The sequence below is a fragment of the Phascolarctos cinereus genome, unplaced genomic scaffold (assembly GCF_003287225.1).
Source record: "Phascolarctos cinereus isolate Bilbo 61053 unplaced genomic scaffold, phaCin_HiC Scaffold_4;HRSCAF=312, whole genome shotgun sequence".
NCBI classification, from domain to species: domain Eukaryota; kingdom Metazoa; phylum Chordata; class Mammalia; order Diprotodontia; family Phascolarctidae; genus Phascolarctos; species Phascolarctos cinereus.
Window position 1 is genome coordinate 131,353,230 of NW_027555847.1, and position 16,246 is coordinate 131,369,475.

General features: G+C 39.4%; 1 protein-coding gene across 1 annotated transcript in view; it reads left to right on the forward strand.

Moving 5' to 3' along the window:
• The first annotated feature begins 6,676 nt into the window (after window positions 1-6,676).
• Window positions 6,677-16,246, forward strand: part of LOC110222079 (tektin-4-like) — a 51,799-nt gene continuing 42,229 nt past the window's right edge. The window contains 1 exon segment of the mRNA XM_021006918.1: window positions 6,677-7,313. Coding sequence (XP_020862577.1) covers window positions 6,780-7,313 — 534 coding nt within the window. The 5' untranslated portion in view covers window positions 6,677-6,779.

Genomic DNA, 16,246 nt, shown 5'->3' on the forward strand with positions numbered 1-16,246 from the left:
AAGCTCAGGCAGCCAGGCAGGAAATAATAATAACAGCCAGCATTTATATAGTGCTTAAGGATTGGGCATTTATTAAGCACCTACTATATTCAGAGTACTGTGTTAAGTGCTGGCTATATAAAGAAAGACAAAAGGCAGTCCTTGGTCTCAAGAATTTCACAGTCTAATGGAAAGACAAAATAAAACCCAACTGTTCTGATCTCCTGAAAATGTTATTGGTCACTGTGAGAGTGGACCCCTATCTTGGTTCTATGGGTATTCAGGGTATTCCATCTTGCTGCAGACTGAAGCTATCTTCCTTCTCTGCTTCAGTGGATTTGTGATCTCATCCATGCAGGGCCTCCTTCCCATGATGTGAACTACAACCTAAGCACCCCTTCCCTTCTTTCCATCTGTCCTGTATATATCTTGCTTCTCCCTAGTTGTTTACCTGTTGTCTATTCAATGAGAATGTAAGCTCTTTGAGGACCGGGCTTGTCCTTGCATTTCTTTGCATTTGCAATACTTAAATGCTTCTTGACCTGATGGAGAAAAAGAAAAGGTTCATTTAATATATCTGCTTTTGTGCATTTGGTTTGAGGTTTTTATGCCCTCATCCATGGTCAGTTTTTGTAAGGGTGCCATGTACAGCTGAGAAAAAAGTATACTCTTTTTTATTCCTGTTGATTTTTCTCCAGAGGTCTATTATAACTAGCTTTTCTAAGATTCTTATGATCTCCTTGACTTTTTTTTTGTGTGTGTGATTCAAGTTATCTGGGTCTGGGAGGAGAAAGTTAAGATCCTCCACTAGTAGAGAGTTACTGTCTATTTCCTCTTGTAAGTCATTTAAATTTTCCTTAGAAATTGTGGATGCTACGCCATTTGGTGTATATATGTTTAGTATTGATTGCCTATGGTACCTTTTAGCAAGATGTAGTTTTCCTGCTTATCCCTTTTAATTAGGTCTATATTTGTTTTTCTTTGTTTGAAATCATGATTCCTACCAGTGCTTTTTTTTTAAATCTCAGCTGAAGCATAATAGATTCCATTCCAGCCCCTTCTTTAAACTATGTGTGTGTGTCACTGTTTCAAGTGTGTTTCTTGTAAATAGAGTATTATTAGATTCTGGTTTCTAGTCCATTTTGCTATCTACTTCCATTTCATGGTGAGTTCGTCCCATTCACATTCATAGTTATGATTACTAACTATGCATTTCCTTCCATTTTATTTTCTTCTGTTTATCTTTTTAAAAAATTTTTAGTAATTTATTTTGATTTATCACAATCACTTCCATAAGCTTTTTGAGATTTAAATTTTTCTCCCCCTCCCTGCCCAAGATGGCAAACAGTTTGATATAGGCTATGCATGCAAATTCCTATTAAATGTATTTTCATATTAGTTATGTTGTAAGGAAGAATTAGAACCAACAGAAGGAACAATCTTCTGTTTACATTTTTCTCTCTTTTTGCCCTGTCCTTCCTCTAAAGTCTGTTTTGCTTCTGACCACTGCCTTCTTTTATCTGCTCTCTCTTTATTCATCCCCCCATTATCCCCTTCTTCTTTTACTTCTTTATTAGATGATAGATTTCTATTATGTATTGATACACATGTATGTGTGTGTATTTATTTCCCTCTTGGAACCAATTTACATGTGAGTTTAAAACATTGCCTACACTCACCAACTATTTTCCCCAAGTTTTTTCTTCTGTGCTCTTTTATGTGAGATATTTTCCCCTAGTCTTCCTCTTCCCTCCTCATTTTCTCATTTTCACATTCTTTCTCACCTATCCATCTTTTTTACATCATCCCAACATATTTGACTCATTCCTGCACCCAATTTCTAAGTAGAATTCTTCTCACAATCCTTATAATGATAAATATCTTAGAAGATATGTGTTTATCTTCCCATATAGAAAAGTAAACAGTTTAACCCAATAGAGTCCTTTATGATTTCCCTTTCATGTTTACCTTTTAATGTTTCTCTTGAGTCTTGTATTTGAGAGCCAAATTTTCTATTCAGCTCTGGTCTTTTCATCAGAAATACTTGGAATCTCTCTAATTAAATATCCATTTTCCTCTTGTATTTTTCCTTTTCCCTATACTCACTTTTGCTGAGTAGGTTATTATTGGTTGTAATCCCAGTGCTTTTGCCTTCTGGAATATATATTCCAAGCTGTACTCTCTTTTAATGTGATAGCTGCTAAATCTTGTGTAATCCTGACTCTGGGTCCATAGTATTTTCATGGTTTCTTTCTGGCTGCATAAACATAAAGGGTTTTCTCTTTGACCTAGCAGCCCTTGAATTTGGCTATAATATGCCTGGGAGTTTTCATTTTGGGATCTCTTTCAGATGGTGATCAGTAGATTCTTTCAGTGTCTATTTTATCCTTTGGTTCTAGGATATCAGGGTAATTTTCCTTGATAACTTCTTGAAATATGACCTTTAGACTCTTTCTTTGATCATAGTCCAGGTCAGTTGTTTTTCCAATGAGATATTTTACATTTACTTCTATTTTTTTCATCCTTTTGACTTTGTTTTATTAATTTTTGATGTCCCATGAAGTCATTAGCTTCCATTTGTCTAGTTCTAATTTTTAAGGAATTATTTTCTTCAGTGAGCTTTGGATGTATTTTTCCATTTGGCCACTTATGCTTTTGAAGGAGTTATTTTTATTAGTCAATTTTTGTAACTCTTTTTTCCATTTGGACAATTCTGGTTTTTTTTTGTTTTTGTTTTTGTTTGTTTGTTTTGTTTTGTTTTGTTTGGTGAGGCAATTGGAGTTAAGTGACTTGCCCAGAGTCACACAGCTAATAAGTGTTATGTGTCTGAGGTCAGACTTGAACTCAGGTCCTCCTGACTCCAGAGTCAGTGCTCTATGCACTGAGCCACCTAGCTGCCCCAAATTCTGGTTTTTAAGGTATTTTTTCTTCAGTATTTTTGTGCCTCTTTTAGCAAGCTGTTGTCTTTTTATAATATTCTTCCTTTGCTTTCATTTCTACCACTTTTATTTTGAAAATACCTTTTTAAGCTCTTTCAGAAATTTTTGTTCAGCTTGTGTCTATTTCACATTTTTTTCTTTGAGGCTTTGCTTGTGGCTGTTTTGACTTCATTATCTTTTTCTGAGTTTGTGTTTTGATCTTCCCTATCACCATAGTAGATGTTTATGGTTTGATTCTCTTCTTATTTGCACATTTTTTCCACCTTATTTCTTAATTTGGAACTTTATGTTAATATTGCACTCTATTCCCAGTGTTGGGTGGATGGAGGTTGGGGGTGGGAAGAGGCTTCAGACTTTTTCTCACTGCTGTTTTCAAAGCTAGTTCTGGGGGTTTGGAATTTTTCAGTGCTTCCAAAGCAATGTCATCTTGAGAGAGGTATGGTCACTGCTCTCGTTGTCTACACTCTGATCCTTATCCAGGAAGGGCCATTGATTGATTGGAATTTCAATCAATACTACTTTTCAGTGCCCCTCCTCCTTTGGGATCAGAATTGATACTGTTCTTTAGGGTCCCTAATCCCTTGGAGTTGGAAGTTATACTTCCCTATGGGGTTTCTACTCCCTTTTCACTGATAGTGTACCTCTGTGCCCTTGAACTACAACCCAGAAGTGAGTATAGTCAATGTAGTTGTCAAGCAGTGTCTGGTCCTTTGTTTAGTACTAGCACAGGAGTGCCCTGTAATTTCTTTCCTACTAGTTATTAAGTCCCTTTATCATCTTTGGTTTGAGAGTTTCTGAAGCTGCTGCTGCTTCTGTTGCCACCACCTAGTCCCACCACTGGTATTTCATCTGCATCTTTTTCATCTTCAAGAACAACCTCTACCCCCATGTCACAGATCTCTATTTCCACTTCCTATGTGGTTTGGGGGTGGAAGAATGTCTTGCTCTGGCCTCTTGTTGGCTTCGCCACTCCAGAATTCAACTTTAGGCATTATTTTTAAGTTGTTCAGAGAATGTTGGAAGAACTCTACTGAGTGCTTCTCCACTCTATCATTTTGTCTCTACCCCCAAAGTCATCTTCTGAGCCTTCTGTCTCTGAGTTTTGATAACCTCTAGGTAGACCACCAGAACTAACAAATGGGATTTTCTGAGAATAGTGCAATTTGTCAGATGAGAACATAAATGAACTTGATTGGAAATAGAGATTGCTGCCCCATGAAAGCCCCCATTGCCTGGAGTAGAATGAAAAATAAATTATTTAAATTTCATTTTCAAGAGAGATGAAGTGTTTAAGATGAATGTGTTCCTAATGAGAAGGAGCATGGTTTAGTGAAAAGAGCTCTGGCTTTAGAGCCAAAAGGCCTGGATTCAAAATCTGGTTTTACTAATTGATGTTGTGACCTTGAGTGATTCATGCCTCCTTTTTAGGCCCCATTTTTTCATTTGTAAAATGAGAGGGTAGGATTTGGTGATTTCTTTTTTTTCTTTTTTTTTTATTTTTAGAGGCAATCAGGATTAAATGACTAGCCCAGGGTCATACAGCTTGTATGTGTCAAGTGTATAAGGCTGGATTTGAATGCAGGCCCTCCTGACTCCAGGGCTGTTGCTCTATCCACTGTGCCACCTAGCTGCCCCAAATTTGGTGATTTCTAAGGTCCTTCTCCAAAATCTGAGATTTTCTGGTTCAGTGGAAGTTATCAACTGACTAGTTATCAGAAAAGGCAAAGATAGGATGCTGTACACTGGGGCCTCAGTAACATAACACAAATCAGAGATAATATGTAGAGGTGCTATGAACTAAGGCAAGAGAGGTTACATTGGAACAAAGTCTTGAAGGATAGGTGGTTATTTCAATTAAAATAGTTTAAGTAGGAGAGGATATTCATGATATAGGGAATATTAGTAAATTGATATTAACTGTTTGTTGAATAAATAATCTCATTTGATCTGGCAAAGGAAGCAAAGCAAGGATTATTATTCCCATTCAGAAGGTGGAAACAAATGAAACCCACATAGAAGAAGACACTTATATAAGGTTTTTGAATCAGTAAATGATTGAGCCTTTATCAAACTCCAGATTCTCCTGGTTACTAACCATGGGTCTTTTCATTTGCATTGGGCTATCTCCTTACAATAATGAGGGGTCTATCAGAAAGTATGATGCAGGCACCCCCCCCCACACACACACTGCTGGCTGTCTCAGCCAGGGAAGAGCATATCCTGTAGACTTTGTGGCCACTGGTAATACTAACTTGGGTATATGATCCAGGAGAGGATTCCTGCTGCCTCCCTCCCCAGGGTGTTGTGAAATTCAGATAATACGATTCATTGATTCAACAAGCATTTATTACCAATTTAGCAATCATGCTCTCCCTATGCCAGGGATGCCTACCTCTTACCAACTTCTTAGTGTTGAAATCCTACTTATATGTCAAGGCTTAAGTCAAATTGTCACCCAGTCCTTCCAAGGAGACTTTCTCAATCTGTCTGGCTCCAAGGAACTTCCTATTCTCTCATTAGGTAGATTCTCCATCTTCATTTATGATGTTCTGTGTTATGTAAGACTTGAAAAGAAAGTAGGAGCTGATCATGTGATGAAAAGCAAGGATGAACAAGGATAGCCAGTGTGTTTCATTAGCATCCTCCCAAGGTCAAGGAAACTAGAAAGAGGTCCCAACATGGTGGTTGTACCCTCACCATGAGGCAAAAAAGAACATAAGTCAAAGTTGAAAGGTATTATAAGCATGGATGGGCTGCAATCTGGATCCCTGAGAGGGAGGTTCCCACACTGCTATCACAGATTTATCACAGCATCAATCCTAAGGGAGTCCAAGACCAAGGGTTTTTAAGTTGGTACCACCTCTCCCCATGGGGTCCATGGATAGATTTCAGAAGGTCCATTAGTTTAGATGGGGAAAATTATACTTTTTTCTTTTTAATTTAACTGGTTTCCTTTATAATCTTATGTATTTTACTTTATGCATTTAAAAATCTTATTTTAAAAAGACATCTATAGATTTCATGATACTCCCAAAAGAGTCCATAGCGAAAAAAAAAAAAAAAGATAGAGGAAAGCTCACTTTAATTGTTGAAGTTAGAAGAGTCATATTAAAATCCTGTCTCTGCTGTTTACTAGCCAGGAGATATCAGACATTCCAGGGACTCAGTTTTTACCTTGGTAACAACAGAGCCATATCATATTATCTCTGAGGCCCCTTCTAGGTAGATGAGTACAGTTTAGTCCCATCAGCAATGGGACCATGTGCCGTTTTCTCCCCCAGACACTATTACTGGCCAGAGCCTCTCCATAGAGATTAATCAGTGTTGGATGTTATCGAATGTGTAAAGTTTACAGGTTCTAAAGCATAAGATATTGGCTTTGGAAATGGACTTTATAGGAGATCTCATTGCCCATTATGTCACAGAACAAAAAATGCAGGGTGAACCCACCAGAAAGGGAAGCAAGTGTCCAGAGTTTGGCTTGGCTACTCTTCACAATCCCTGGATCTGCTCAGTCCATTTGACAGTGAGTCTGGAGGTGATGGAGTTTCTAAAAGATCTATCTACTGCCTGCTACCTCCCTCCCTCCTTAAAAAGCCAGGGGTACCACACCCTTTAATAGCGTGGCACTCATTATTTGACCCTTTAAGAACAGCAAGTCAACCTGTGTGTCTTCCCTCTCTCTTGTCCTTAACAATGCCCACAGCACTTGTGTGTGTTACCTAGCAACAGGACGCTGGTGTTGAGTATGTGTCTGTTTCCTAGGAGATGAAAGTCGCTTTAGTCAAGGGCACCCAGCGCAGCCCAGTTCAGACTTCTCTCTGGTCCCTGCCTTAAGGCAATCCATCTGTCTTAGAGATTATGCCACAGTCAGGCATCCTGGTCACCCAGGAGCCTGCCCCACAGTCCGTGCAGGTCTGTGATCTTCCCCCCAAGGTCTATGAGATCGAACGCAACACAGGGCCCTACAGCTCCTCAGGGTTGGCCACAGCTGGCTTCCGGACAGCAAAGTACCTAACAGAGGAATGGTATCAGAACAACTACACCCTCTACCATGAGGCCTTTGCTGACCGTGACCACTCAGAGTGCAACCGGCATGAGTCCAAGCAGCTGGCAGCTGAGACAGAGGCCCTGAGCCAGCGCACGCAGCAGGACTCCACCAAGAAGGTAGGGGAGAGACTACAAGACATACATTTTTGGAAGTCAGAGCTACAGAGGGAGATCGAGGACCTCGAGACCGAGACTGACTTACTGATTGGTCAGAAACTGAGGCTTGAAAGGGCTCTGGATGCCACCGAAGTACCTTTCAGCATTGCCACAGACAACCTGCAATGCCGGGAGAGAAGACAACCTCCAGACCTGGTTAGGGATGTCGTGGAAATGGAGCTATTGAAGGTGCTTAATCCCCTCACCCCCTGGGGGGTGTGGCTGGAGGGATGGGTCATACTTTGCCACTTCTGAGGCAGCTGCCAAGTTACTATTTTCCTAACCATGGCCTGTATGGGACACCAATGACTGCGGTGAATGAGGGTCCCAGGGTCATGTGTCCACAGACCAGCCTGTATAAGGGCACCCATGCCCTCTCATCCACCAATTGGCTTTCGTTACTGTTGAAGGTAATGTTGCCACCTTGTAAAATGCAAACCTGTTAGGAGGAGGGTTCCACTTACCTGCAGCATGCTTCTCCCTGACAGAAGGGACCAGGGTTGAGGTTTTATTTACCACTTTGGAAGGAACAAGGGTGGAGGCAATAGAGGGCCTGAAAGGATAAATCTAGAACACGAAAGCAGAATTTATAGAGGATGAGACCCTAAAGGTTATCTAGTCCAACACTTTCATTTAACAGATGAAGAAATTAGGACTAGAAAAGAGGGACGTGCCCAAAAGTCACATTGGTAGCATATAGTGGATAAATCATCTGAATCTAGGTTCTCTGCCTCCAAATTCCACTCTCTGGACAGTGCAACATGATTTTCCCAATTTCACACTGTTTTTTGTCAATACTAGGTGGGGCCAGAATTAGTATATTGAATATTCTGTTGTGGTCAGATACATGCAGGTACTTGTGTCTTTCCTGAATATGCGGGGAAGGGTGGGGGAAAATGAAGAGAGAATGTGGTCAGAATATGGGGCTGACAAATTGTTGGGCAAGACCTTTTAAAGGGACAGTCTAGAGGTCATTATCAAGTCCAAATCACTCATCTCACAGAGAAAGAACCAGGGAAGCTAAATGGCCTATGATCATACGTAAGCATAAGAAGTAAGATTAGAACTCTTTTCACCAAACAATGCAGATTCTAGGTCTGTTGGGTTCCCTTGTCTCCTTTGTTCACACATTGCTGGGGTACTGGGAGACAGGAGACCAGGTCCCTGGTTTGGTGGCTGCCTTCATGTGCTGAAACAAGTGACTTCCCCCTACTTGCCTGCAGTTTTCCCATGAGGGGTTTATAAACAGGCATTTTCAAAGTTCCTTTTAACTTTCCTTATATCTACTACATACATGTAAGCTACATGGGATTCTGGGTCTCTCTGTTTCTGGTCAGGCTGGGTTTCGACTCTGTCCATACTTAGCTATGTCTATCCCAGTAGAGGACATGGGGAGAAGTGGACATGATTTACAAGTTCAAGATTCATTATATTGCGAAAATCCAGGTTCTGTTCCAGGGTCACCTATGGGTAATATCACATGAAGTTTGTATCATTTCCTTCATTCAGTGTCTCCATCACCCAGTGCTGCCTCAAGCTATTACCCATGTACCACCAATCCATTCCCCAGATTTTTGGAGAGTCAAGGAACATACTTCACCTTAGTAGAAGACATGCATTTAAATCCCTGCTCCTCAGCTTACTCCCTGTGTGACCTTAGGTAAGTCACTTAACCACTCAGCCTCAGTTTCCTCAATGTTCAATAAGATCTCCTCCATCCCTTTTCATTGTTGTCATTTTTCAGTCATGTTCTACTCTTTGTGACCCTATTTGGAGTTTTCTTGGCAGAAATACTGGAATGGTTTGCCATTTCCTTCTCCAGCTCATTTTACAGATGAGGAAACTGTGGCAAACAGTGCTTAAGTGACTTGCCTATAGTCGTACAGCTCGTAAGTGTCTAAGGCCAAATTTGAACTCACAAAGAAGAGTCTTCCTGACTCTAGGCCCAGCATTCCACCTACTGTGCCACCTAGTTTCTATCCCCAAATATATATTAGGACCAGTACTCACTCCGACTTTAATCAAGTCACTTCCATTCTGTTCCTCAGTTCCCTCCACTTTAAAATGCTGCTTTTCTGTTGGAAAACACATTTTTTTCCCAGTCAATACAAATGAATATTGGGGAAAGAAATACAACATAGTAAAGAAAATGAGAATTGAATTCTGGAGATTTGGGGCTTCAGTCCTGGTTCTAACATTCATTGTGCACTATGATTCAATTTCCTCTGTCACATGATGTAAATAATAATAACTCAAATAACAAAGGAGCTCCCCCATGTGCCCAGCCTTGTGCTCAGCTATGCTGTGAGGAGACAGAGATGAAAGATAGATCTGAAAGGCAGATCCACATTCTCAGGAAGCTCACAATTTAAAGTTAGGTGGCATTTACACTCACAGAACAGGTAAAGGACAGTAAATGAAACTTTATGTTCATAGAAGGAAAAATAATGCATTACCTCGAATCTCCTTAATTCATAGACTATCAGAGCTGGAAGGAACTTTCAATGTCATCTACTCCAACCCTTTCATCATACAATGGAAGAAATTGAGGTCTGAGTGGAAATGATATGCCCAAATTCATAGAGTCAATTTCTGACTGAAAGGGATTTGAAACCTAGAGTCCTGACTCCCAGGCCAGAGTTCTTATCACTTCAGTTAAAAGAACAGAAATGGTCTTTAAAATGTCTTTCTGCTCTATACTTTTCTATCATTTATCTGATAGGATTTGTCACCATGCTCTTGGCCCACAGAGAGTGTGTTACCTGGAAATCCTCTTCACTGTATAATTTAGGATACTCATAGATTTGATTGGACCATGGTTTCCAAGGCAACAGAATCCACAACCACTATCTGCAACTCATTCCAGTTTATGCAATTTAGATTTGGCTCTTCCCCCTAGCCTCACCATACCACCAAGGCAGCTTCTTCATTTCTATCCTTAGCCTAATGCTGAATTATAAAGGTCCCTGGGGCTGGTGAACATGAATGTTTCAGCCACTGTGGCTCTGTAGGGGACAAAACCATTTCTGAGGTCCTGTAGCAAGTAAAGAGAAACTCTCTCTCCATCAGACTTCTGGGTTACCAACTTGTCAGGACCTGGCCCACTTCCTGAACTTGGGACCTTAGTCTGTCATCAGATACTAGCTCTGGCTTCCCAAAGTAAATCAACAGAGTTAGCCTGTGCCTGAGATATAAACTACACCACAGGGCAGAGTTTGTTTTTGATGGTTGATAAGGTTTTCGGTGTTTTCTCTCCCAAAGGTATCTAATTTCTTTAGGAGCCATCAAAGCCCCCAAAGTCTCCAAGATCCAAAGGAATGAAACTCTACTGGTAAAATTTCAGGTACCAAGACAGAACAGTACTAAGGGAAAGGAAAGAAAAGGAAGAGAAGGGAAGGGACAGTTATTAAGCTTTTACTATATTCCAGGCACTTTACAAGTATTATCTCATTTGATGAGACAACATAATCATCTCATCAAATGTTGGGAAGTCATAGAGTGGAAAGTCAAGAGGAGCAAAGGCTTTCAGCTTTCATCATCTTATCCAATGTATATTTTTGCTTATATTTTCCACACGTAAGGTTATCCCTGGTCATAGGTAGTGGTACATAGAATGTCATCCCAATTCCATGGAAAGTGAACTGGACTAGAATTTTATGGTCTAATCTAGGCCAAGTCACGTACTTAACCTGAACCTCTGTTTCCTCATGTCTAAAATGAGTGGATTGGTTTCGATGATTTCTTAGTTCCATTCCATCACTGATGCTTTATGACTCATTATTCTCCGTAAGTCAGGCAAGTGTCCAAGGATGCACCTGTCATGTTCAGTCCTTGAAGATTCCTTACTTCTCCTACAGCAAAGCTTCTCTCAGTCTCCCTCACTTTCTAGCAAACCAAGGGAGTGTTTTCCTTTGCTAAAATAGAGCCAATCAATCAATCCAATTCAACATTTAGTAATTAAGTACCTAGTATATGGAGTACTGTACTAGGCAATGGAAGAAATAGAAAGTTCAGATTAAAGATGTCCTCTGTCCTTACAGAGACTCTGGGATCAAGAAAATAGATCTTGTAAAAAAAATTATTGAGATCATATTTTTACATCATTCTCATATCCCAATGAATCCCCCTCCCCATCACCCCATATTAAGAGAACAATTAAACAAACACACTCAAAACAAATCACACATTGGTCATATCTGAAAATAAATGCCTCACTTGAAACTTATAATCCGTCACCTCTTGGCTTATAGGTGGAAGATAATGCTTCATTATCAGTCTTCTCAAGTCATCATTGGACACTGCTTTAATCAGAGTCACAGATAACTCTGTCACATTGCTCCATCCACAATTACTTCAAAATGGGTTATTTTCTACATCTTACACGTTGCCTTCTGATCTTAGCAGGTACTTGTTCATGTCTTTCCACAAATTCTCAGTGGATGATCCACCCAAGGTGCAGGAGGCAGAAATGTCCCATTAAGGCCACCTATTTGGTGGCCTTAATTCTTGTCATGTGACCAGAGCATCTTCTTTTCAGTCTATACATGTTTTTTTTAAAGGTTTAAACATGTCTTACATGCAACCCATTATTTATAACCCAATTCATCTAATTTATTCCCACCATGCATCTTTCTATTATCCTTTAGGTTACTTGTAATATTGACTTTTCTTGGATCATGGCATGATTTTTAGCCATATAATATCAGTGGAGAATATTGGAATTTAAGAAATGGAGCTGGGCTTTTTCAATAGTGAGCAATTTAGGATCATTCAAAGTGCTGGACAGTTTCCCAGATAAGATTCCATTTAATCTCCTTCTCTTACTCAAGTATTGGCCCAGCTCATAAACCTATTTACAGCACTTTGATAAGATATATGTATATGCCCCTCCTCCAGCTATTAAAAGAAGTGCAGATGGAAAACCAGAAAAGATTCTCTTTTTTATTTAAACTTTGTGTCTCCTTCACATGTACACACATGTATCCACCCGTGTGGATTTTTACAAATGTGTGTATACGTGTATTTCCTGGAGTGATGCAGATACCAACCCTTGCCTTATGTATGTCTCCACATACATAAATATATACATACATACAAGTGTATTCAGTTGATGAGATGCCCATTCAGCTGCATTTCATTCAGGAATAGGGAACCTGTGGCCTCAAGGCCATGTCTCTTTCTAGGTCCTTGGGTGGGGTCTTTTGACCGAGTCCAACTTTTGCAGAACAAATCCTTTTATTAAGGGGGAATTCTTCAGGATCTAGAGGGCCACATGTGCCCTCAAGACCACAGGTTCCCCACCCCTGGACCATAACAGGCAATTTTCATTCACATGATTTTTCCTGTCCTAATCAGACTAATCTCCCATACCTAGCTACTCACTTCACTGAGGATTTTGCAATGTTCTGGAGCTCAATGCAGTTAATATATTTTCATCTGCAGGAAGAAACATTTGGAAAACATTGCTATTAATGGGGAACTGTTCTTCTATTTTAATTTGGCCCATAAAATTAGCAAATGTCTTAGGTGAACATTTACTAACCTGTCATATCTGGACTGATAGAGATACTTTGAAGATTACTGAGCAGTTGTTTCTGTAGACACACTTGTCATTCTTGTATAATTTTAACTTCTCCATGGGAGACACTTGGATAAGAATCTTCAAGATTGCATTTTGTTTTACCAAATCAAAATGCTCTTCTTTTCTGTATTTGGAAAAAAGAGGAATATCTTAATAGGCTAATGACAGCTTAATATTATTATAGTTTTGACCTTGAAGACCTGGGACTGACCAGGGGTCTGAGGACCACACTTTGAGAACCATTGTAATAGGTCATTTCCACTAACAATGTCCAGAAGGTTTCTTTTCTCATACCTAAAATCCTTAATGTTCTTGATTCATTTGTTTGGGCTCAAGCTTCATTCTTTCCATCCTCACCTTCTCTAATAACAGTAATACAAGAACCTGTTCCTTTCCACATCAGTCTTGATATAGAAAGTAGTTGTAAGTTAAAATTTTCTAATCCATAAATACACAGTGGGATCTTGTGTTTTCTACACTCTAAGTTAATGGTGTAGCCATCAATATCTGCTGTAGAAAATTGTTTGGTCAAAGCCTTCCTCATGTTTTCATCAAGTATACACCTCATGCACACACAAATCACTCTCACTTAGAAAGCTAAGAAAATAGACTTGAGAATCAGTAATTATTGGTAGCTTTTTGCATTGCCTTTTGTGGGGGAGGGCAGGAAGATAAATGCTTCACCTCTAAGTTATCCCATTTTGGTGGAAATACTTTTTTCAATATTTCAAAATTCAACCCCCACCAATGCCTTTAAAATTAGTTTGCTTGGTCATGGACTTCCTATTTGGGTACCTGTGTCCATCAAGCCCTTCCCAGCCATCATTGAAATGCCCTCCCTACTTCCTTAAATGGTATGTTGGGTAACAAGATGGTAGTGTCCAAACCTGTTGGCTCCATCATCATACCTGGATAAGACATTGTTATCCAAATGCCAGCAAATATTTTCCATTCCATATTTATTGTCCTCCTTCCAATTTTACCCACAAATGATTTCTGAACAACATGACTTAGCTGGATCTCACAGCAAACTTCACATACATGTTTTCTCCTTGACTGTTTTTCAGTGTTTCATGAGGTAATGCTCACAGTCTTACCTCACCTTCTACCATAATGTTTTTCAAATGAGCTTGTAAACTGGTGATGTTTTTGGCTGCCTGGTCCCCCTGTTTGACAATCAAGTTGAATATTTGCTACTGAAGGGCTTTCTGGCTTCTTTTCAGCTCCTCTTTTAGATTAGTAGAGGCAGCTGGGTGGTTCAGTGAATACAGTGCTGGCCTGGAGTCAGGAAGGCTCATCTTCCTGAGTTCAAATCTGGCCTCAGATACCTACTAGCTGTGTGACCCTGGGCAAGTCACTTAACTACTGTTTGCCTCTATTTTCTCATTTGCAAAATGGGCATGGTAGTAGCACCTACCTCCCACGGTCGTTGTGAGGACCAAAAGAGCGGGTATTTGTAAAAGTACTTAGCGAGGTGCAAGCACGTAGCAGTCATTTAATAAATTCATATTTCCTTCCCTCCTGTTATTTTAAACATCTTTAAGAATCAGTGATAGTAAGTCAATGTCTCTTCTTTTGTCCATTTCCTGTTTTTACTGTTCTTAGCCTGGAATAAGAGGCTAAAGGATCAAAGACCTAAAGGGTTTTTAGGAATCATTTAGTTCATCTTCTCATTTTACAAATGACAAAGCTCAAGCCCAGACACTTGCCCAAGGTAACAAAAGTACTAAACCTGCAGGGCTAGGATTTGAACCCAAGTCTTGTTACTCCAATTCCAGGGCTCTTTTTCATTATCATACTGCCCCTGGCTTGAATATGGCCCTTAGACAGCCTAATTAATGCAGGTCAGGAACTTGTCTGTTCCATAATGAATCACTGTGTATAAAGTCATTAACTCCAAGCAGGTAATTTTTCATCATTTGTGAAGTCCCGGCCAATTTTTTTTTTAATTTCTTAGTATTTTATTTTTCCCCAATTACATGTAAAAACAATTTTTAACATTTATTTTTGAAACTTTGAGTTCCAAATTCTCTCCTTTCCTCTCTCTCCACCCCCTGAAGTCTCCACCATTATGCATGTAAATGAGGCTTCAGCTGCTAGTCTTTAGAGGCAAAAATCTGCTATTAATTATGAAGCAATGTCCTAGCTTCTCTGGGGAAGAATCATGAGGTAATACTAATAGTAACAATAACTAGCATTTATATAATGCTTTAAAATTTGCAAAACACTTTATGTGTTATCTAATTTGATTCTTACAACAGCTATATCAAACTCAATTATCTTTTCCTTACCCAATACCTTTTCCCAAACTGGATCCCCTTTACAGCTACTATTTCACTATTAATGTGCTATGATCTTCCAAACTAGAAGTCTCAGAGTCATATTGAATGATTCCTTCTCCTTCATTCCCTCTATCCACCATGAAACACTAATTCCAAGACCAGTTACTTTTTTCTTCAAGATGTCTCATACCTACTTGCCTCTCTTCATTTCTAGTGCATTCATCCCAGTTCAGACCCTTATCACCTTTTATCTTGACTAGTTTTAAAAAATATTTTTATTTATTTCATTAAATATTTACTAATTCAGTGTAAAACTTTTAACAATAATTTCTTTAAAAATTCTGAGTTCTAAATTCTCTCCATCCCTCCCACCCCTCTTCCTTCCTTGAGAAGGCAAGCAATTTGATTTCTATTATATACGTGGAGGGTCATACAAAACATATTTCCATATTAGCAAAAGAAAACACAAACAAAATAAAACAATAAAAATAAAGAAAGTTAAAAAAATGTGCTTCAACCTGCATTCATCAGTTCTCTCTCTGGAAGCGGATAGCATTTTTCATCATAGGCCCTTTGGAAATGTCTTGGATCATTGTCTTAATCAGAATAGCTAAGGCTTTCACCCTTGATCATCCCCACAATATTATTATTACTGTGCACAATGTTCTATTGGTTCTGCTTCCTTCATTTTGCATGAGTTCATATGTCTTCCCAGGTTTTTCTGAACCCATTCTGCTTCACCTTGACTATTGCAAAATCCTCCTCATTAGACTTCCCTATCTCTTTTCTCTCCCTTCTATCCAACTGACATAGCCTACCAGAGGCACTTATTAATGCACAGCTCTGTGGTACTGTGGAAAGAACCCTACCTCAGAATATAATATTTACAAAGCAATTAGCACAGTGCTTGGCACCCTGTAGGCATTTAATAAATGCTCTTCTCTTCCTTTCTCTTCTCTCAGCAGAGGGGCTTGGTTAAACTTTTTTCCGTTCATATATATTACTGCATGACATTAGACAAATCACTGAAATACTCTGGACCTCAGTTTCCTTATCTGTAAAAATGAAGGGGGTTGGACTTGGTGGCCTCCTAGGTCCCTCCTAGATCTGTGATCCTACATTATTCTGATGTTCAAAATCCCTCACTGACTCCATATCCATATCCATATTTGGACAAAATGAGAAATCCTCAGCCTTGGAATCGAAGACTTTTACAACTAAGCCTCAATCCTCCAGTCTAACCTCATATCAAGTTGTTC